The sequence below is a fragment of the Nomascus leucogenys genome, chromosome 21 (genome assembly GCF_006542625.1).
Source record: "Nomascus leucogenys isolate Asia chromosome 21, Asia_NLE_v1, whole genome shotgun sequence".
Classification (NCBI taxonomy): domain Eukaryota; kingdom Metazoa; phylum Chordata; class Mammalia; order Primates; family Hylobatidae; genus Nomascus; species Nomascus leucogenys.
In genome coordinates, this window is record NC_044401.1 from 42,941,912 (window position 1) to 42,966,281 (window position 24,370).

A 24,370-nucleotide genomic window follows, 5' to 3' on the forward strand; every position below is an offset into this window, starting at 1 on the left:
ACCCAGTTGATGAACATTTGAGTTGTTCCCACCTTTGGTTGTTATGAGTAATCTTGCTATGAACATTTATGTACAAATGTTTGTGTGGACATATATTTTCATTTCTCCTAGGTATGTACACACACACACACACACACACACACGAGTAGAATTGTTGGGTCAAATAATAACTCTATGTTTAACTTTTTAAGGAACTGCCAGACGTTTTTTCCAATGTGGCTGCACCAGTTTACATCCCCACCAGCAGTCTATGGAGGACCCCAAGTTCTCTACATTTCAATCAGCCCTGTTTCTTATCTAATCCAATACTTTTTTTTTTTTTTTTTTTGAGATGGAGTCTCGCTCTGTCACCCAGGCTGGAGTGCAGTGGCGCAATCTCGGCTCACTGCAAGCTCTGCCTCCCGGGTTCACGCCATTCTCCTGCCTCAGCCTCTCCGAGTAGCTGGGACTACAGGCGCCTGCCACCACGCCCGGCTAATTTTTTGTATTTTTAGTAGAGACGGGGTTTCACTGTGGTCTCGATCTCCTGACCTCGTGATCCTCCCGCCTCGGCCTCCCAAAGTGCTGGGATTACAAGCGTGAGCCACCGCACCCAGCCACCAATACCTTTTTAATGTGAAATCTAGCCTCTTTTTTGCCTTGGCTCCTCTTTACTTATCTTCTGTGTTTCCCCTTGTTCTCTAGTACATACATGATTCTTGAGAAATTGATCTCTTTACTGGCCCCATAACATATCATGTTGATTCCTAATGTGATATCTTTGCCCATGCTGTTCCACTGTTTTGAACACCTTCCCTCCCTCTGTCCTTTGCCAGCCAAAATATGCCTGAAACCTGCATTGATCATTTCAGCCCTTTTTAATTTGCATCTCCTCTAAGTTTCTCTGTACTTAGAGATGATACTCCATCAGTTAGCAGTCAACTATATTTTATCTTGCACTGTTTACTGCTTCACTGAGTATTTATGTCATGTATTTTATCCCCTAATCCATATGAAAACTCCATGAGGATGGGATGACCATATCTTGTAGTTCTGCAGCCCAGTTCAGAACACACAGTGGATATTCTGTAAATATTTCCTGGTTGATTGATTCCAATATTATAAAATTCCAGTCTTGTATTTATCATGAGTTTTTTAATGAATACTTAGAAACTTTAAGAAAATGATTTTTGATTGTTTCTCCTTTGAAGTTAGGATTATAGTGGAAATCTCCAGCCCATGTCGACACTAATGCAGAAGACTTGTTGCCAGAGATGAGCTTTAAGTCACTTGTCTGTCCACTCTGACCAGTGTGAAAGATGACCAGCTAATTATGAAAGGATCTTGTTCAGTTCCCCTCCCCACTTCTACCCTGATGCTGGGAGAGTTCCACTGCAGAGAACTAGTGGACAAAGGAGAGAAGCAGCTTGTTGCCTGGCATGTTAAGAACCAAGGAACTCATCATCTAGAAAATGAAGATACTAATAGTTCTAATCCGTAGAGTTGTTGTGAGGATTAAATGATATAGTGTGCATTAAGTATTAGAACAGTGACTGGCACATAGTAAGTACAAATAAGAGGTAGTTTCCTACCTCTTCACTTTTCTCATCTCCTTTTCTGCACACACAGACCTGGCATGGCATGTGGACAGGATAGTGGAAACTCTATGATTAGGATGAAACATTTGCACTGACAAGTCGTGGTAGGTACATGGGATCAAAGTATGGAGGGCTTTGGAAGCTACCTGTAGAGGTTTGAAGCACGTTTCATCTGAGTCATGGTAGGTCCCCAGCAGGAAGTGGGAGGGGCATGATTACGGCATGGAGAAGGATGAGCTGGCTGTGTCAGGCCCCCAAACTGCTAAGAGCAAGGTTTCGAGCAATGCGGGAGTGGGGGCAGTATTAAAGAGCAGAAGAACTGCATGTTCCTTTGAGGGCAAGAAGGATGTGTCAGGAAAGGGATGTGTTGAGGTAGAGACAAAAGGATGTACACCACTCTGGGTAGGAAGAAGTCAGGTCACCCCAACAGCGAGGAGGGATAGGAAGTGGAGGTGGAGGTAAAAGAAAGGCACACATCTAGAACACCTCCTCTCCACTGACTGCCTTAAGGCTTCAGTAAAAATGAAGGCAAACATAAGGTTGTCAACCATCAGAGAAGGTGGGAAGGCTCAGGAGAAGACGAGGGACACAAATCCTTAGTAGGAGCCATTCTCCATCTTTTTTGAGGATGGCTCAGCAGCTCTGGTTGCAGAACCAGGTAGCAGAGAGTGAGGGGTCCCTCTCCTTCATAGACCTGAGTCAAAAGTTGGGGCAGCCAGGAACTGCCAATGGAGCAGCGTTCACAGACTGCAGGTTAGGGGAGGCGCCCAGGGTGGTATGCCTGTGAGCACACATAGTCTATCATGGATTCTGCCCCCAAGCATATCTTAGAGCTACTTATGGATAAATCCAAGTGACTCCTTTCCTGTATTTAATATTCCTTACTATAAATAAATGTTTGTCTAAAAATAAAGTTAATACAGATATCAATTGTTAAGAAGCAGTGCCATCTCTGGAGTGGAGTGGGACAGGAGAGGTACTGGCTCAGTCCACATGTTTGTCACACATATCAGAATAATTTGGCCTCGGAAAGGCCTATTAAGGCCATTCATTAGAGGGACTCAGCCCAAATGTTGTCCCAGTGTGAGATTAGACATTGGATTTTAAGTACCTTAAAAACAATGATAAATGGCTGGGCACAGTGGCTCATGCCTGTAACTCCAGCACTTTGGGAGGCTGAGGCAGGATGGTCGCTTCAGCCCAGGAGTTCGAGACCAGCGTAGGCAACATAGTGAGACCTTGTCTCTACAAAGCCAAAAAAAAATTGGCTCGGAATGGGAGACTACTGGAGATTCAGGAGGTGCAGTGGAAGGTGTACCCTACACTCACAGGCTGGACCCTGCCTTACTCTCACGTGGTGTCACAGTGACACAAGGCTGGCCTCACTTGAAAGATAAGTGGCTGAGTGCCCACTGCCTCCTCTTGACTGATGTCAGGAGCATGTGAGGAAGCAGAGCCAGGAGCCCAGCGATGCTGCAGTAGAGTATAGCAATTAAGAGCGCAGGATTGTGACCCTGGATGAGATACTTAAAGTTTTCAGTGCCTCAGTTTCCCTAGCAATAAAATCAGCTTAATACTATTTATTGTGAGGATTTGATTAGATTATGGATATAAAGTACTTAAGGTCGTGCCTCAATGGTAGTGAAATGACTGATATCTAAAATGTTTACATGACAACATGTGATATATGTTAGTAATTATTATGATGACTTTTTGTGCAAAGGCTTTGTGACATATAAAACCTTATAAAAATTCAAGGATTTGCCATGACTCTGACAACAATAATGGCCAGGGCTTTACCCGCAGCCTCATCTCTTTCTTCCTTCCACCCCACTCTGTGAATCTTGGCAGCAAAGCACTTCCACAGCAGCAGGACCATAGGGAAAGAAAGTGCGGAGAATAAGAGCATTCAGCCATTTCTCCTGTCCTTCCCCAATGCCCAGCTCAGAAGATGCCAGGGATGGGCTCTGGCTTATAAATCCTGCCCCTCCTGGGGCACCACCAGGTGATGGCACACCTGCAGAACCTTTGACCTGGCCAGTTTCCAGGTGAGATGTCTCCCTTTCCTTTCCCCATCTTCGAGAAAGTGTTTCCTACCCTAATTATAATTTGAATAATAATTAAAGCCCATGGCTTAACAGGGCTGCTGCTAACACAGGCAAGTACTTTGGTGTGAATTAGAAAAAGCTGTCTCTTCCTCAAGTCACGTTCCTCCCACTTTGTTGGAACAAGATAGTTTACCGTTGTTGTGCAGGGCACAGCCTACCTAATTGGTTCTATGTGGCAGCCCTGTGGCTTGTACTCATTCTCTGCTCCTCTTTAGGTCCTGAAGCACCTACGGCATCTAAACTTTACAAACAATATGGGGGAGCAGGTGACCTTTGATGAGTGTGGTGACCTGGTGGGGAACTATTCCATCATCAACTGGCACCTCTCCGCAGAGGATGGCTCCATCGTGTTTAAGGAAGTCGGGTATTACAACGTCTATGCCAAGAAGGGAGAAAGACTCTTCATCAACGAGGAGAAAATCCTGTGGAGTGGGTTCTCCAGGGAGGTAGGTGCTGTCCATCAGAAAACCAGATGTCTCCACCAGGGGCAGGAAACTGTGCTGGGCTTTGGGAGGGCCTTTGGTTTCCCCACTGGACTTCCAAAATAAAGAGTCCACTTCCCTGAACTCTCTGGCCTCTGCAATCTTGGGGTTCCCTGTGAATTCCATAGTGTTTAGTGTAAAGAGAAGAATCTCCAGAACCCGAGCCCCATGCCTTCCTACTGTATTGAAACAGTTTCATTTTTCACAAATATGACTCCCTAGCTAGTCACAAAGTTTCCTTGGCTAAAACTTTCCCTAACCAGAGCAAAATATTTAAGCAAATGTAAACATCGGTCAAGTCAGTGGCTCTCAGCTGGGCCAAGGGCAGAGGAGACAAGTTTTAGAGTGGAGGGGACTGCTTTTGGATTGTCACAATGACCAGGAAGTATTAATGGCCTTCAGCACTTGGGATCCAGGGATACTAAGTGTCCAGCGTGTGTGGGACAAGCTTACATGACAAAGAATTGCCCCCACCTCCATGGCCAGTAACAGCCATTGAAAGACACTGGAGTCCAAAATGGAGCTGGATGTTTTCACCTGAGTCATTTGGTGTTGTCACCACCCTCACAGCCTGGACAGTTCACACAGAGGTAGTGTGACAGCCTGGGGCTGCTGAACTGTAAATAAGGACAATTTATTCTCCTCCTCCAGGAGACCTGTAACAAAGAGGAGGATGCTTGTGTTCCTGAGTATCACTGCATCTGGAAGCCTGTTAATAACCAGAAGCCCACCCCTCAGTCAATTTGCACTTAAGGAAGAGAAACGTGATACACTGGAATGATGACCATTCTATGATGTTTGTGTCCTAGAATATAGCAGGCTACTGAGAACCCAGGTCCTCTGTAAGAACACAGATCCTAGACAGGGCATCCTTTTAACTCTCCCAGGCAGCCTAGATAAGACCCACCACATTTCTATTTGCATTTGCCTTTTTTTATCACCTTTGAGCATCTCGGACCGCTTTTTTTTTTTTTTTTTTTTTTTTTTTTTTTTTTTGAGATGGGGTCTGGCTCTGTTGCCTAGGCTGGAGTGCACTGGCACGATCTCGGCTCACTGCAGCCTCTGCCTCCCAGGTTCAAGCAATTCTCCCACCTCACCCTCCCTAGCTGGGATTACAGGCGCACCACCACACCCAGCTAATTGTTGTATTTTTAGTAGAGATGGGGTTTCACCATGTTGGCCAGGCTGGTCACGAACTCCTGACCTCAGGTGATCCACCCTCCTCAGCCTCCCAAAGTGCTCGGATGACAGACGTGAGCCACTGCGCCCAGCCATCTTGGACCACTTTTTATAACATAACCAAAGACTCACTTCATCCTCTTATCAAATGCTTCTTAGGTTGACAGGTTCCTGATGAGATGCTACAATTTCACTGTTACCCAGTATGTAGATGGGTTACCACTGGGAAGGTCTCCTATAGACAGTGAATCTCATCCACAGTGTGCCGTTTTTAATAGCTTACACCTCAGAGGGTGGGTTCTCAATTATAAACATGTCATGACTTTTCCAGATGGAGATTTGGGGGTTCCAGATGTTATATTCCTCTGTCCACTAGTTATACCTTTGTCTAATTTATCACGCATTTTCACTGACCGGAGTCTAAATTGATCAGCTATACTGCCACCTGTTTACCCCTGTTGGATCATCCAGTTTATCTTTCACCCCCATTAATGCATAGAATCGAATTCTCTAATGGCACATGACTCTCCACTGCCGCAGGAAACTATCTCCTGTACAGTTCTCCATAGCCCTAATGTCCTCTCCCAGGCTATGTACATCATGGGCTTAAAAATTGATAGATGAATAACACAGGGAATTCTCATAAATTCAGTCACTTATGTTCTTGGAATAGTTGACACAGTTATAAGTTAAATCTAATTTTTTTCATAGAAACATTGCCTCAAAGCTAGCACACAATGGATACTCAACAAATCTTAGGATCTACTCTATTATTTTCTGTACTTTTTGTGGAAATGACCACAAAAATACCACCTATATTTAACTATAAATTATATATTAGTAACTTCCCTGCATATTTCACAAAGTTGTTATTGAGATCAAATGAGATCAAGGATGAAAAGCATGTGATAAACTGAATCATACTACTAATATATAAATGCAAAGTATTATTAATATGGCATTATACTTAACTGATGTTCTCAATTTTCTTACAAATGTAGCACTAAATTTAGAGCTAGATAGATCTTTAAAGATCCTTGTATCCAAGCTTCCAATTTGAAGTTGATGACACTGAGGTTTTAGGATGCAAAGGTGACTTCTCAGGCCAAACAGATGGTCAGTATAAAAGCTGAGACTAGACCCCAAGGGCCCTAACTTAGACCTCAGTGCTCCATTCCCTACACTATGCTGCCAATAATTCTTTCCTTGTTTTGCTGCAACAAATAAGAAGTAAAAGAGACACCTTAATTAGGGTCTTGGAATTCAGATGAGCTTCCTTGGCCAGAATTGGACAGGCATCTTTAATGAGACTGTTGAGGAGGCTTGGAGATACTTGACTGCTTTTTGGAAAAATGGATCTCTCAGGTGGCTACCTCAGCCCACTCCTGTGGTGATAGGATTTCTCTTTAGCTCATGGTTGCTGAAGGATGCAGTAAGTGGACCCAGATGGAGACATTCTTCTAAGCCTTGACTGGTATAAAGCAGAGTTTGGTGTAGTGAAAAGTGCAGACTTTGAAGACTGACCTCAGCGTGAATCTCAGCTCTCCAGTCAAGCCATTGTGTGACCTTCAGCCTGTTCCTTAACCATTAAGAAGAAGAGAAAAAGAGGCATGGCAGACATTGCCGTAGGCCCTCATTATTTATACTCCTCTTTTTCTTTAAAAATAGAACTCTATTTTAGCTAGCCACATGACTACCCAGATTCAAGATGACATTTTTCAGCCTTCATTTCTACTGAGTGTGGCCCCATGACTAAATCCTGGAGAATGGGATGTAAGTGGCAGTGTTGTGGGATGGCTTCTGGGAACCTTCTTTAAGAAAGTGCTTGCAAGTATCCTTTGCTCTCTTCTTCATCCCTTCCTCTGTCTTGCCTCCTGGAAACCAAATGCCACTATCAAGGACTATGAGGCAAAGACAAACATGTCAGAACCACCAGGTAGAAAGAGTCTAGGTGTCCAACGTTATGGAGTGCTATATCACTCTAGACCACATCCCTAGACATTCATACGAGAAAGAAATACAGTTCAGTCTTGTTGGAGTTATTATTTTGAGATTTTTGGCACTCACAGCCTAGCAGAAACCAAGAAGGAAAGCTACTAAATTTATTTTGTGATGATAATATAATCTTGATACCAAAAACAGATAGAACAATACAAGCAAAGACAATTATAGGACAATATTGTTTATATATGTAGATGCTCAAATCCTAAGTAAAATGTCACCAAACAGACCAGCAATGTATAAAATAAACATCATCTGCTAGTAGAGTTAGCGGTGAATGTACAGGAATGTAATGATAGCCAAACTTTAAAAAGTCCATAAATGTAGTTTATTACATTAGCAGAATAAAAGATAAAAGTTCTGCAATGTCAGTAGACACAGAAAAAGTATCTATTAACATTCAACACCCTCTCAGGTTAAAAACAAAAATTTCATTAATCTAGGAATAGAAGGGAACCTCACTTTACCTTGATAAAGGATAAAGCAACCATCATTCTTTTTTCATTGTATTTCTTTTCAGTTGTGGGGTACACGTGCAGGATGTGCAGGTTTATTACACAGGTGAATGTGTGCCATGGTGGTTTGCTGCACCTGTCAACCCATCACCTGGGTATTAAGCCCAGCATGCACTAGCTCTTTTCCCTAATGCTCTCCACCCCCCTACCCTTTCCCAACAGGCCCTAGTGTTGTTCTCCACCCTGTGTCCATGTGTTCCCATTGTTCAGCTCCCACTTATAAGTGGGAACATGGGGTGTTTGGTTTTCTGTTCCTGCAAAATGTAATTCATCACATAAACAGAACTAAAAACAAAAACCACATGACTATCTCAATAGACACAGAAAAGGCCTTCGATAAAATTCAACATCCCTTCATGTTAAAAACTCTAAATAAACTAGGTATTGAAGGAACATACCTCAAAATAATAAAAGCCATTTGTGACAAACCCACAGCCAATATCATACTGAATAAGCAAAAGCTGGAAGCATTCCCCTTGAAAACTGGCACAAGGTTGCCCTCTCTCACCACTCTTATTCAACATAATATTGGAAGTTCTGGCCAGGGCAATCAGGCAAGAGAAAGAAATAAAGGGTGTTCAAATAGGAAGAGAGGAAGCAACCATCATTCTTTAATGGGGAAAATTTAGAAGCATTCCTAGTGTGGGTTTGGAAAACAGGGCCTTTAGCTTTCATTCAGTGATCAAATGGGTTGGCAACTCAAGGACTGAGAGCACATCTCTGAGGATACCTTGTCACCATAGTTGAAGATGATGATGTGAGTTGTCCTTTTCCCTCCCCTCGCCTTCCCTTCCCTGGGTCATGAGAGTCTTGGCAATCATCAGGTCCATTTCTGCCTTTCCATTCCTCATTCATTAGAAGATAATGTCAATCATCTTCTCTTCAAGTTTTTTTTAACTCCTTTGTCAAGCCAGTCATTTCTGCTAGAAACAGCGACAGTTATTTTACTGCTTTCTGTGTTTGTAAGACATCTTACAAAGTAGTAGGTAGAGGGGAGACACATTAAATAGACAATATGGACATAGTAAGAGCCCTGCTATGTATTAAGCATTACTCCAGGCTTTGTACCTGGGGTTACAAAGATGAGTGAGAAGTGTTCTCTACCTTTAAGATACATATGCTGCTGCAAAACAGACTTCATTCTTATGATACATTTATTGTCTTTGAAACATACAGATTGTTAGATAGTAAATGACTAATAAATTTCTAGAATAAATACTCAATTAGCTGGTGTAGTTAAAGAAGGAGATAGAAGCAGGACTTCTTGAAATGGTGAAGCAATGATAAAATTGGACAAAACTGGACAAAAACCACTGAAGAAACTGGAAGTTAACCAAAAGCACACAACACAAGGTGAAGGGTTTTGTTTGTTTTGTTTTGTTTTGTTTTTAACAAAAACTAATGAAATTCTGTTAAGAACACTGGTAGTCTATGGCATTTTAGCCTGGGCCTGCTCTTCAGTTGTTTCTAATAATTCGGTTGTTCTTTTGGGTTTTCTTTATGGCAACCATATCATCTGCAAATAATTACAGTTTTATTTGGTCCTTTTCAAAATGTATGCATTTATTTTTCTTGTCTGATTCCACTAGCTAGGACCTCCAGTGCAAAGTTAAAAAGTAGTGGTGATAGTGGACATCCTTTTTTTAAATGGAAATACTTTTAATGTTTTCTCTATATGAATGATGTTTACTCTAAGAGTTTTTTTGTTACCCTTTTTCAAGTTAAAGATATTTCTTCCCACTCCTTTTTTACTAAGCTTTTATGAATAGTTTGTGTTGGATTTCATCAAATGCTTTTTATTTATCTGTTGGTGATCATATTATTTTTTCTCCATTAATTTGTTAATGCAGTGAATAATACTTACAGATTTATCTAATATTAGACTTTTTTGCACTCCTGAGCATAAACCCACCATGGTCATGATGCATTTTCTTTCTTATGTCCTTTAAGTCTGTTGTCTAGTGTTTCAGTATTTCTCATCTGTTTTCAAGTAGTAGAAAGTAGTGGCACTTTTCCCAGATCATCATAGAATCCTATGGTTGTGTATGTGTGTATGTGTGCATGCACGTGTGTGTGTGTGTGCATGTATACACACACACTTGCCCATAGGCATCTGTCCCTTTCACAGATATCAGAACCAAGGACCTCTGGACCTCCCTTTGCCTGGAATGGGCCCAGCGTCTCTCACACTGATTCTTGTGCCCAAACTCCTCCCTCTTATATGTTTTGAAGAGACAGTAGGGCTGGCCCCTGACCCTACAACTACAGCCACTCACCTTTGTGCTGTCTGTCCCTCAGGTGCCCTTCTCCAACTGCAGCCGAGACTGCCTGGCAGGAACCAGGAAAGGGATCATTGAGGGGGAGCCCACCTGCTGCTTTGAGTGTGTGGAGTGTCCTGATGGGGAGTATAGCGATGAGACAGGTAAGAGAACCCCTCTTGTGCACTGTGCAGGGCTTGGTCCACTTCGGAGGCCTGGGGTCAGTGAAGGCCATGGAAGGGCTGGGCTGAGATGGTGCTTTGCACAGTTTCTCATTTAACAAAGATATGTCTGAGCATCACAAAATGTTGGGCATGGAGGTGGAATAGAAAAAGATGTTAGATGTTCTTTTAATACCGTAAAAGCTAACAACATCTATTACACATCTTTCTCTTACTGCATATTGTTGGCCAATATATTTCCTTTTTGCTAGAGTTTAGTGGCCCTGAATGGACAAAGTTCTGTCAGCTCCAGACTCCAGAGTTAATAGGCCATCATAGAATTGCCTGCTGGGTGACTGGCACTGAATTTGCTGTCTTACTTGTGTTTTTCCTATTTCTCAGGTTATTTTTAGGTGGGAATAATTAAACCTACCCTATAGAGTTTTGAGAATTAGATGATTAATATTGGTAATGCACATGGTAAGTTCTAGATAAATATTTGTTAAATAAAACTTCGGCATATTAGAAGTACTCCATAAATATTAACTATAGTTGATATTATTATCTCATGTTATCCTCACCCCAGTAATGGGGCTATTGCTGCTCCCATTTTATAAATTAGGAAACTGAGGCTGTGAGAGGTTAAGAAGCTTGACCAAAGTCACATCACTAGTAAGTAGTACGGCCAGGATTCCATCCAGATCTCTAACTCCAAAACCCATGCTCCTTTCACTGCCCAAAACTGCATACTGCCTGGGAGTTAGCAGAGACTTAGCAAACAGTTGTCAATTGAATGAGTCTGCAGCCTCCCTCATTGAAAAGCTGTGGATATGGAGTGAGGAAAGCACAGGTCATGTGCATGGGATACTCTGCCTTGATCTAAAAGGAAAGCTGCTCTGGCATGTCTACAAAGCCCATCCATATATCCAAAATAAATCACTCTCCATGTGAGATGTCAGATATGTTCATTTGCTTCACTAGAGTAGCCAGTTTACTGCCCATATGTATCCCACAACATCATGTTGTAAACCTCAAATATTACCCAATAATACTTAAATAAATAAATCAGGCTAAGCTTGAATCATTCTGTGAAGAGTCGATGGACCATGCTAGACCTCTGGTGTGCAAGACAGCCACCTGTCCAGCAAGGTTGATCATTCCCTGCTATAAACCATCAGCAGGTAGTGTTAAATGAAGCAAGGGCCTCACCCATGTCATGTGCAAAGGGAAAACAAACTAACAATAGAACCATCAGAGTTACATGAAATTAACCATGTTATTAAACATGTCGGGGTTCAGCATATTTTTGATCATGTAAAAATCAGAATGATTTCATCAAAATGAAGAAAATATGTAGTGACCACATCCAAAAAACTGTGTATGCCCACCACCACATGTACACTCACACGTTTCAGTCTGTGCCACACAATAACTCACTCTTCACCGGGACATTTTACAGATGCCAGTGCCTGTAACAAGTGCCCTGATGACTTCTGGTCCAATGAGAACCACACCTCCTGCATTGCCAAGGAGATCGAGTTTCTGTCGTGGACGGAGCCCTTTGGGATCGCACTCACCCTCTTTGCCGTGCTGGGCATTTTCCTGACAGCCTTTGTGCTGGGTGTGTTTATCAAGTTCCGCAACACGCCCATTGTCAAGGCCACCAACCGAGAGCTCTCCTACCTCCTCCTCTTCTCCCTGCTCTGCTGCTTCTCCAGCTCCCTGTTCTTCATCGGGGAGCCCCAGGACTGGACGTGCCGCCTGCGCCAGCCGGCCTTTGGCATCAGCTTCGTACTCTGCATCTCGTGCATCCTGGTGAAAACCAACCGTGTCCTCCTCGTGTTTGAGGCCAAGATCCCCACCAGCTTCCACCGCAAGTGGTGGGGGCTCAACCTGCAGTTCCTGCTGGTTTTCCTCTGCACCTTCATGCAGATTGTCATCTGTGTGATCTGGCTCTACACTGCACCCCCCTCAAGCTACCGCAACCACGAGCTGGAGGATGAGATCATCTTCATCACGTGCCACGAGGGCTCACTCATGGCCCTGGGCTTCCTGATCGGCTACACCTGCCTGCTGGCTGCCATCTGCTTCTTCTTTGCCTTCAAGTCCCGGAAGCTGCCGGAGAACTTCAATGAAGCCAAGTTCATCACCTTCAGCATGCTCATCTTCTTCATTGTCTGGATCTCCTTCATTCCAGCCTATGCCAGCACCTATGGCAAGTTTGTCTCTGCCGTGGAGGTGATTGCCATCCTGGCAGCCAGCTTTGGCTTGCTGGCGTGCATCTTCTTCAACAAGATCTACATCATTCTCTTCAAGCCATCCCGCAACACCATCGAGGAGGTGCGTTGCAGCACCGCAGCTCACGCTTTCAAGGTGGCTGCCCGGGCCACGCTGCGCCGCAGCAACGTCTCCCGCAAGCGGTCCAGCAGCCTTGGAGGCTCCACTGGATCCACCCCCTCCTCCTCCATCAGCAGCAAGAGCAACAGCGAAGACCCATTCCCACCGCCCGAGAGGCAGAAGCAGCAGCAGCCGCTGGCCCTAACCCAACAAGAGCAGCAGCAGCAGCCCCTGACCCTCCCACAGCAGCAACAATCGCAGCAGCAGCCCAGATGCAAGCAGAAGGTCATCTTCGGCAGCGGCACGGTCACCTTCTCACTGAGCTTCGATGAGCCTCAGAAGAACGCCATGGCCCACAGGAATTCTACGCACCAGAACTCCCTGGAGGCCCAGAAAAGCAGCGATACGCTGACCCGACACCAGCCATTACTCCCGCTGCAGTGCGGGGAAACGGACTCAGATCTGGCCGTCCAGGAAACAGGTCTGCAAGGACCTGTGGGTGGAGACCACCGGCCAGAGGTGGAGGACCCTGAAGAGTTGTCCCCAGCACTTGTAGTGTCCAGTTCACAGAGCTTTGTCATCAGTGGTGGAGGCAGCACTGTTACAGAAAACGTATTGAATTCATAAAATGGAAGGAGAAGGCTGGTCTAGGGAGAATGCAGAGAGGTTTCCTGGGGTCCCAGGAACGAGGAATCCCCCCAGACTCCTTTCCTCTGAGGAAGAAGGGATAATACACACATCAAATGCCCCGAATTTAGTCACACCGTTTTAAATGACAATGAATTGACCAATGTTCCCTTTAAAATTAAAAAAAAGAAGAGCCTTGTGTTTCTGTGGTTGCATTCGTCAAAGCATTGAGATCTCCACGGTCAGATTTGCTGTTCACCCACATCTAATGTCTCTTCCTCTGTTCTGTCCCACCCATCAGCTCAGAGATGAAACTGTGGCTTTAAACTACCCTCCAGAGTGTGCAGATTGATGGGACATCAAATTTGCCACCACCAGAGCTGAGAGTCTGAAAGACAGAATGTCACCAGTCCTGCCCAATGCCTTGACAACCAACTGAACTTTAAATGTTCACAACATAAGGAGAATGTATCTCCTCCTATTTATGAAAACCATATGATATTTTGTCTCCTACCTGCTGCTGCTATTGAGTAACATCCAGAAGGTTTGCACCCCTCCTATACCATATGTCTGATTCTGTCCAGGACACAATAGTGATGCCATGTTTAGATTCCAGGATCACAAGAATCACCTCAAATTGTTAGGAAGGGACTACATAAACCAATGAGCTGTATCTGTAATTAATATTCCTATATGTAGCTTTATCCTTAGGAAAATGCTTCTGTTGTAATAGTCCATGGACAATATAAACTGAAAAATGTCAGTCTGGTTTATATAAGGCAGTATTATTGAGCTCTATTTCCCCACCCCACTATCCTCACTCCCATAAACTAAGCTTTATGTGAGCCCCTTCAGGGACTCAAGGGTCCAGAAGTCCCTCCCATCTCTACCCTAAAGAATTCCTGAAGCCAGATCCACCCTGTACCTGTGCAGAGTAAGTTCCCAATTATTGGCCTGCTAATAGCTGCTAGGGTAGGAAAGCATGGTTCCAAGAAAGATCCACCCTCAAATGTCAGAGCTATGTTCCTTCCAGCAGTGGTGTTAATACTGCCGGTCACCCAGGCTCTGGAGCCAGAGAGACAGACCGGGGTTCAAGCCATGGCTTGGTCATTTGCAAGCTGAGTGACTGTAGGCAGGGAACCTTAACCTCTCTAAGCCCCAGCTTCTTCATCTTTAAAATGAGGATAATCGTTCTTTCCCCTCGGAGCTCTTATGTGGCTTAAATGAGATAATGTATATAAAGTACTTTGGCCTGGTACCTAGCACACAATAAGCATTCAATAAATGTTAGTTAATGTTATTACTGATACTGTAATAATTTTTTTTCCCTTACTTCAAATACAAAACAAAACACACGTATTAACCATTCAGATTGTACTGCCTAGCCCACTGATCACAATCACTTGCTCTGTAATAAGCCCAAGAGCTCTGGGGCCCAACACATGGGGTCAGCCCTAGTAACACTGGCTCATGGTGAGGAAGCCAGAAAGCTGGTCAGCCCCTCAGGTGGCCCGATGCCCTGTCTCTGCAGTGTCAGGGCTTGGACCTCCAGCATCCAGGGAAGACCATCACCAGTCTAGGAGGAGGTTCTAAGCTGAGGCCAAACCATTGCAATTAAATCTCCTGAAGCCTCAAATTTTACAGCTCTTGGTGACTTCTTTCCCTGACCACTTTCTTCCAAAGGGGTGCCTTTCAGTGATTTGTAGGGCAAATCGGTTGACTTGATAGTTGTTAAGATTATGATGAGAAACCATTAGAGGGCACCATGTGGGAGCGCGACCGTGAGCAGAAGGTGGTGACCCAGGACGACCCAAGTGAGGTGCCTGCTCCCCACCTAGGAAGGGCACTGGCCCCCACCCAGCCCGTGCCCCCCTGCAGTCATGCCTCTGAGCAAGGCACCTAGCTGAGTGGAGATTTATATTTAACATTTTACTTGGTCTTAAAAAAAATGCTGAAAATGTGATGATTTCAAAATAGCTGTCAGGGAACAGCCTCAACAGAATGTGACATATTTCTCCCTCCAGGGTTTGACTTCAATGTCCACGTCACCCAAGGAGCTTTAGGAGGAAAACACAGGTTTACAGTGAGCTTTCGCTTCACCAAGCACTTGCAAATAAGGAGTCTCTCCCAATGCTATTGTCAGAAAGGCAGATACAGCAACACTGTCCCAATTTATACGTAGCAGGCGCACCTCAGCACAAAATCGGGGCGTGAAATATGAACTTGCATGATTTGTCTACAACAACTTAATTTCTGTCTCAAATTCCCCTCCAGCCTAGTGACAGAAACTTCATCTTAGTCGAATCAGGGTTTTCGCAGTAACCTCAGTGTTTTCTGAGCCAATTTAGATGTTTGGGGATCAATTCAGACGTTGTTCCTTCTCCCTTCCAGGAGGGTTTTTGTAAGGTTGGGGTGGGCCTCCTCAGTCAGCAGCAGCTCCCTCGTGACATTGCTGAGAGCCATCTGATCTGGCCTTCGCTGGCGTGCCCTAAGGCATTGTATCCTCATCTGGTCCCATCATGGGATTCGTGGTGGTTTTCACACGTGCCTCACTGTCCTAACCAGTCGGTCCCTGTGGGGCCTGCTAGCTCTTGCAGCTACCTCCATGCTCATCCCTGAGGCCCAGAAATCACTGGCAGCCTCACTTCCACGTCTACTTGACTGCTGTCTCCCCATGACAGTACACAGAGCTTATGGAGGCTAACAAAGCTTCCAGGGTACCAGAGAAGAAACAGGGTACATGTCTCCAAACCTGAATAGACTTCGTAGTGGGCAGAATAATGGTCACCCAAAGATGCCCACATCCTAATCTCTAGAACCTATGGCTATGTTGTTACATGGCAAGGGTGAATTAAAGTACAGTGGAATTAAGATTGCTAATCAGCTGACCTTGAAATAGGAAGAGTGTCCCAAATTATCCAGGTGGGTCCACTGGAATCCCAAGGGCCCTTAAATGTGGACGAAGCAGAAGAGTCAGTGTGAGAGCAATACAGTATGAGAAAAATACCACTGGCCAGTACTGCCTTTGCGTAGGGAAGTGGGCATGAGCTGAGGAAAGCAGGCTGCTTCTAGAAGCTGGCAAATGCCAGAAAACAGATTCTCCCCTAAAACGTCCAGAAAGGAATGCAGCCCTGCCAACATCTTGATTTTAGCCCAGTGACACCCTTGTAGGACTTTGGACCTCCAGATCTGTAAGATAATACATTTGTGTTGTTTTAAGCCATGAGGTTTATAGTAATTTGTTTCATCAGCAACAGAAAACAAACACATTTGTATTGTCATCTTCTTCCCTGAGTTTTGGCAGCCAGAGCCTGTCTCAGAGATCTATTCCTGTTCTCACTGTTGTCCTCTTCCCTCCACCTAGCTCACTCGTTCGCCTCTAATATTCTATTCCTCTACATCTGCTTGGGAAAGTATAAACCTCATATTCTAAGTCTTTGCTGGCTTTGGTTATAGAAAATACACAGCCATGTTGTCTCATTCTATTATCTGTCAGTAGCAGAAACCTGAAATCGGTAGCTTCAACAAACTAGTGTTTGCTTTCCTCTTGAATAAAGGAAGTCAGGAGGTAAATATATGATCACTTTTTAATTACTTTTAAAAATATTTCTTAGGTTTTGTTAACAATGGGAAACTGCTTACGTTTCTTTTGAAATTTGAAATGAATTATAAAGTTAAAAAGATTTTCACTCAAATGAAAGTGTCCTAGAAGATTTTAAGAATTTAGGTTGGAACTTTAGAGGTGATGATCAGCATATAACATCAATACCCTGAAAGTCCCTATGATCGTTACACGTTGTCTAATTGCATTAATTTTGGTTTGGGGGAAGTTGGGGCTACCCTACCTCTGTCTCCAAAAGTCACATTTCAAGGCAATGTTGTCTCTCGTTTTGCTCTGGCTGAAATCGCATAGCTATGGGCTGGCTCTGCCTGGCCTGAGCTTCCCTTTGCTCACCTGCTGCATTTGAAATAATTATTGCTAGAAGAATAATAGAACATCAATAAGGGGTGCTGGCTAATCACCGGAGGAGGTGGCCCTCATTTGTCTGAGCCTGAGTGGTCATTTTAGGAGTCCACTGGAGACGAGAACACTCCCAAAGGTGTGTGGAATTAGGGTAGGTGGGAGGAAGTTGCCATAGTGAGATCACAGCCTCTGGGAGATGCTGGTTTTCCTGGCCCAGATCATGGAAAAAATATCAAGACTTGGATGACAACTTTGAGTGACTTTGCTATTATGCAAGGAGTGAGGCAGGGGTCAGGGAAACAACAAGCACAGGGTAGAACCTGCCACAGGAATAAAGGTGCATTCCAGGGATCCAAAGAAGAGTCTTAGCCTTGAGAGGAAAAGCTCAGCAAGTGGTATGAGAAGTGGAGAACTGCTAGGTGAAGGCCAACAGAGCAGGAAACTGGGCAGAACCAGCATGAAGGTGCCTCTGGGAACTGGAGGGACAACTGTGACTCTAGCACCAAGTGGGGCTAGGGGAACCTTCTCCTCTGTTGGGAATAACCACCACATCTGTCCCCTCCCCTGACCCCTGGACAAGAGTGGAGGACACTTGGAGTGGAGACAAGCAGGGGTACCCGTTTAAATCAACAGCTGAGACCAGATGCAGAGGCTTATGCCTGCAATCCCAGCACTTTGGGAGGCTGAGGTGGGAGGATCACTTGAGCCCCAAGAGTTGAAGACCAGCCTGGGCAACATGGCAAAACCCCATCTCTACAAACAATTTTAAACAAAAACAGCTGGACATGGTGGCATGCGCCTGTAGTGGCAGATACTCAGGAGGCTGAGGTGGGAGGATCTGCTTGAGCCCAGGTGGTGAAGGCTGCAGTGAGCTCTGATTGCACCACTGCACTCTAGCCTGGGTGACAGAGCAAGACCCTGCCAAAAAAAAAAAAAAAAAAAAGAAGAAAAAGAAAAGAAAAAGAGCTTTATTGGAAGATAGAGGCGGGGGAATAATAGAGATACAGCACCAGCTACCTGCCTCTAAAATGTGGGCACCTGGGTAACTAGATAGCACAGGAAGTTAGAACAAATAAAAGCAGCAAACTCTGTGACTAAAGTTTCAGCACATGGATGGCAAATATGAAAATAGAGTGAAAATGGGTAAGAGATCAAAGCCCAAGAATAAACCCTGGGGTCATTACAGGATTTGATCCCTCACAAAGGCATCAGGAAATGTTTTTGGAAGAATGTGATTATCTTCCTTGATATCAACCCAAAGGTGTGGTTATTGTTCAGAATGTCCTGATTTTCTTTACATGTTTTGTTTCTATCCTGAGAAATTTATAAATTATAAATATACACTCATTATAAATGCAGATTGCTTGGTAGTGGACTAATGGATGATTGTTTCTGCTTCCTTAGGATTTTCTAAATTTTTCCCAAGTTTTGTACATTAAGCTCAAAATTATAACAGGAAAATAAAGAAAAGAATTTAAAATAAACATGCAACCAAATTTTAAACAGATAAGCATATCACATTAGATAGGAATCACCATATTGAGTCAGTCACCCCTCCTACAAATTTTTCTGGAGCTCTAATTAGCTCCCAAGACTTTCATGGGACTTTTAAATTTCTGAACGGGCTGAGGACATAGAATAGTGGAAAGGAGTGGGATTCTAGGCAGTATGACAGATAAGTTACACGTCTTTGGATGAGGCACTTAAGCTTTCTTTGTCTCAGTTTCCACTATGAAAAGTACATAGGCCAGGCATGGTAGCTCACGCCTGTAATCCCAGCACTTTAGTAGGCCAAGGCGGGTGGATCATTTGAGGTCAGGAGTGTGAGACAAGCCTGGGAAACATGGTGAAACCTCATCTGTACAAAAAATACAAAACATTAGCTGGGCGTGGTGGCGTGCACCTGTAATCCCAGCTACTTGGGAGGCTGAGGTGGAAGGCTCCCTTGGGTCCAGGAGGCAGAGGTTGCAATGAAGCAAGATGTAGCCACTGCACTCCAGCCTGGGCAACAGAGCCAGACCTTGTCTCAAAAAAAGAAAAGTAGATAGACTATTACCTGCCATAAATATCAACTACGGTTGTTTGCCAAATAAAACAAGTGATTTGAAAGGAACTTCAGGAATATAGGCAAAATATAAATAATTATTAAAACCATGGGTGACTGAAGTTTAGAGGATTTGCTTTTGAAATCTCAGGAAGTACCATGGAATGCAATGATTTCTTCTGTCAGGTTTCTTAGTTGGAGGCAATAGAATTCACTCTAACTAGTTCAAGCAGAAAGGTACTTGTTATATCGTATTAGGAAGCTTATAACATTTTGGGAGGCTCGGTGATCCAAATTTAGTTGCTATACAATCAGGATCAATTCACCCAGGAGAAATACCTAATCCCTCTATGAGGGTGTTCTGGCAAAAGCTTCATAACCTCCCCTGCCTTCCACTTAGCACCAAGACACAGAGAACCAGACACTGGAACCTTCACTGCAGCTGGAGGAACCAAATCCCTCTGCTGTGCTTGGCCCCACTCACACCAACTTTCCAAGTCTCATATCAGCCACATGCAGAGCCCTGGCTGTCAGGGAGTCTGGAAATGTAGCATTTGCTTCCCAGCCTCTATAGTGGAGGAAGACCTGCTAGAGGAAGGTCAGAGTGGCTACTGAACGAGCCCGTCCGCGGTGTCTACCACCGCAAAACAAAGATTTTTAAGATCAAACACAACATGAAAAACACACTCTCTTAAGAAAAATATAAGCAAAATATGATTTATTTTTATCTCCACAGCTGTGGTAGATCCACAAGATGCTGTGCTGGAGGCTGAACTACACCTGGCATTTTACCATGAGGAAGAACCTGCTGGTAGAGGAGATGGAGAGACAGCGGGAACTTGCACTGCAGGGGAGGGTGCTACAGGGGAGGGTGGCAACAAGTGTGTTTTGTTATAAGCCAATTAGTACTATTTGTCTTTTTAAATAACACGCATATGTTTGTATGTGTGTCTTTGTGTGTGTTGGTGTTGTATGGTAACCAGACCTGATAGCAATAAGTTAACAAGAAATGAGGGTACCCAGATGGAGGTTGCTGGAGGGAGAGTGCTAAGTGAACATGCTATGTGAACTGCATGCTTTTTACAGGAGGTCGAGCTTCTCCCATCCAGTCCACCACCACTGGACTGCCCTGTATGTAAGTCCCCTTCAGTAAACCCTATGCCTCCTTTGCTGGCTCCAGGTCTCTTCTTCAGCCTCTTGAACCTGGTGCCATCCCTACTGCAGTTAATACGGGTCCAGTACAACAAGTGTCTATTTAATAGCCTGGAGAAAATGCATAATCATTTAATAGTGATTATGTCTGGGTGTTAGAATTATCAGTGATTTGTATTTTCTTTGTAATATTTTTCTGGGCTTTTTTTCCTTAATTTCTTTCCATGAGCGTAATGTATCATAAAACAAAAATCTGTCACTTCGGTTCTCAGATAGGACAATGTTATGGTCATGTTTTTGGTTAGTTCATTTGTTTAAGTTTTTATTTGGACATAATTTCAGACTTACAGAAAATTTGCCAAAATAAAAGTAGTACAAAGAACACTTGAATCCCCACTGCCCAGATTCAGTTACTGTTTACATTTTAGCCCATTTGCTTTGTCCTTTGTGCCATGGTCATTTAACAAAATGTGATGAGCATTAAGTATTTATGGATGAAATCATATGATGTCTGGGATTTGCCTTAAAATACCAGAATGGGGAGGGAAAAAGGAATAAGGGAGAAAAACAAAACAGGAAGAGCAGAAAATTATGGTCATTGAAGCTGAGTGACAGGTAAAGGAAGGTTCGTTTATCTATTTCCCTTTTTATTTTTAGTTTTAAATTTTTTCCATAATAAAAAATGTTAAAAAGCAGTGGAAGGATAAAAAATCCTATTAGTCAAAAAAAATCACACAAAAGAATTTCACTGATTTGACTGGTTCGATTAGTCACAAGAATAGTTTGTCAAACACTCACTAAAAAGAGAACCTGAAAGTCTGCCAAGCAGCTAAAATTGTAGTTGAAAAGCAAAAAATTCAAAATCAAATTAAGACTTTTACAACAAGGTTAAAAAGTAATTCTTTGGACTATATCAGAAAGGCCTTCCTGGAGTTTGATGAAAAACAAGTACCCTGGATCTTCTAACATTTCATCCATTTATGATCTTATCCTTAGATGAACCAACTCTTGGCTTGTTCACATTTTTTATCATCTTCTGGCAAAATGTTAAAAATTTCTTAACAGATCCTTCTTAGCCTTTGTGCCAGAAATTTCTCTTTTATGTACAGTCCCAAGTAAATAATCCAACAGGCAGCAAAATTAATTAGTTACCAACATGTTCAGGCTAAAAGACAACCTGTCTGGGCCGTATTGAGGGGAGGCCTGCACCTGGAGAGCACTGGCAACTGCTGACATCCTGTGAGAAAAACAGGAGAGGATCCAGTGCCCAACACCCAGGCTAAGGAAATTATGCTATAATTCCATGTCAGGGAGCCCACAGACATTAGCTATGCAAACATGTGGACTATGTCAAAACACAATCAAGTTCTAGAAATAATGCTTAGGGAAGAACAGGACACAGAATAGGATATCCACACAGGATAACATGAATACAATTTCACCGAAAAGCAAAATGAAGGAATAGGATGGAGGAAATTGAGTTTATTGTTCATTTGCTTTTCTTTTGTAAAGTTACATAACTTTGCTGTAAAAAGGAAGGAGAGAGGGAAGGAAGGAAGAAAAGAAGGGCGAACAGAAGAAAGCCTTTTCTGAGATCTGAGATATATATTTTAACTGTGATTTAAGGGCTAAAAAAGCCAAGATTCTAGGAGTCAGGGGATTAGAGGAAGTCAGTTTTGGACTCTTGAGGTAAATCCAGCCGAATTATTGACTGGATAGGCTATGGAGAGTGCTAATTCGTTTCCCACACTCTGGTCAATATTAGGTGACCTGTGATAAGGTGGAAGACAAAACATTCAAAGAATAATTTTTTAACATCACTTAGTTATGCAACCAAATACAAAACAGACAGAACGTTATTAGCATTGCTCAATGTCTCCTCTTTCTGTGCCTCATCATCCTCCTCCACCTCCCACCATGCTAATGAAGGCCCCAGACATCTCCAGCCTGGACCATCACAACTGTCACAACCTTAGTGAGCAAGCAAAGCGCTTGGGATAGAATCCTAAAGTAACTTCATTTTTGTACAATTTCATGTGATAGTCAAAACTCTGAACACGGTTTCATTTGGGCCTCCTCCCCTTCCTCAGCTCAGGCCTCCTGCAGATGAACAAGTCTGTAGTCAGAGAAGAGGATGTGGTTAGCCATTTCCCCCTTCACCCCATTTGTGCCGTGCCCTTTCCTCTGTGCACACATGGTTAACCCCTCCGAAACTGGGATACAGGGAGGAAGGAAAGTAAGTTACAGCTGACTCTTTTGCTCGTGGGTACTTTCATGTGTTCTTCGGAACCTTCTTCCATTGCTGGAGACCTGTCTCCTCCAGGTTCCTTAATGGGGGTGATATACTCTCCTCACCTGGAAGCATCCTCTGATATACCTAGTTTCTGTTTGCCCCTCCAGGCAGCCCTCTTGACCGGGACCTAAGAACATGCAAAAGAATAAACTCTAAATTCCTATTGCCCTGGGGTTCTTTTCCAGGAAGCAAGGGCCACTGGATAAAATAAATGACGCAATGCAGACACACAGAAACACTCCATTTACTTCCCCTGACAGCCACTTCCACGGAAGATTCAACACAGCTGAAATGCCCAAAAATGTTCTTGAGTTCACAGGTGTGAATAATAACAGGGACAAAGACTCTTTCCTTTGACCAAACTTTAGTCAAACTCCTCTGAGTGCTCCTCATAACTAGGCCCAACCTTGGGCTTCCCTCCCTGTCCTTGTTGAATCAAATGTGAGCAAGAGTCCTTTTATGTCAGGTTAGCGAAAATCCCCCACTCTAGGTATCTGACCATCCTCAATATCTTATCACCCTGGCCTGCCTGCAGCAAGAATCCTATCAAATTAGTTTAGCCAGACACCCCTTATCCCTGATGTTTCCTCTTAGTCATTTTCCACCCACTGTCACCACCCTGCTCCTTGGCTACAAATCCCTACTTGTCCTGGTTGGGGTCAGAGTTAAGTCTGATTGGCAAGACCCTGTTGCAGTGGTCCCTACACCTATTGCCATGGCCCCCTCCAGTAAAATCTGCCTGACCATCTTGCCTAGTGCTTGGGTAATCTTTTTTTTCACAACCGTTATTTCAAATTCAAAATCATGTCATCAAGATCACTTCCTTGGTCCCAAGCCCCCTCCCAAACTCCTTCCGGACATTCCCCTAAGGTGGGAGCTGTGGCTTTTTTCATTATAATACCCTTAAGGAGTCAGCCACACAATCAGGACACCCAAGAGTAGAGATTTCAAAGTTCAGCTGAATCCCTCGACACATTTGGTTTTGACTCTAGCTATTTTCTTGGCTCAACTCCCTGTTCCGTTATATAGGCAAGATTCTGTAGTTTCTTCCTCCCTATCTTGTCTGACTCCCCCCAATAAGTGATCTAAAACCACTAACTTAAAACATTTCACTTCTGTTAACTAAAACCTCATAATTCAACCTTCCCAATAAACTGGATTTTCCTACTTGATCAACAATATTCAATGATTTTCATTTGCCACTTCAACCAACATGAATGAGACACATTCTATTGCATTTAATGAGACACATTCTATTGTATTTAATGAGACATCAATGAGTGTGATCTGGAGAAAATATTTATTTAAGCCAGAAACAAAAATTTTGATCTGGAGAAAATATTTACTTGAGCCAAAAACAAAATTTCTTTGCAACATTGGCAGTTATAGAAATTATCATACCAAGAGTCAACCCCACAGAGCCTTCTGGACTTTGAAAGGATCTAAGACCACAGCAGAGGCTCACCTTTTAGTAAAGCAGTAAGTCTCGACATCGCATGGGTTTGGATATTGATGCATGATCCTCTTGGCTTTGATTTGAGCAGATAACCCCAAAAGATGTGTATGCCTCTCCTACATTTTTGGATTCTTTCACTGTACTTGATAAAAGAAGGCAAGTAGAATTTAGGATGTCAAGTTGAAGTTAATAGTAAGATTCAAGTGATCTGGATTC

General features: G+C 43.5%; 1 protein-coding gene and 1 pseudogene across 2 annotated transcripts in view; both read left to right on the top strand.

Moving 5' to 3' along the window:
* Nucleotides 1-18,780, top strand: part of CASR (calcium sensing receptor) — a 105,909-nt gene extending 87,129 nt beyond the window's left edge. Inside the window, exons 5-7 of one of the 2 annotated variants that reach the window (XM_003275518.3) lie at nt 3,901-4,131; nt 10,161-10,284; nt 11,741-18,780. In XM_003275518.3, the coding sequence (XP_003275566.1) occupies nt 3,901-4,131; nt 10,161-10,284; nt 11,741-13,245 (1,860 nt within the window). In that variant the 3' untranslated portion in view covers nt 13,246-18,780. Of the gene's footprint in view, nt 1-3,900; nt 4,132-10,130; nt 10,285-11,740 lie in introns of both variants that reach the window. The other variant, XM_003275519.3, reaches the window with a different exon arrangement.
* The window catches only part of LOC100589447, a 30,774-nt pseudogene continuing 21,414 nt past the window's right edge, over nt 15,011-24,370 (top strand).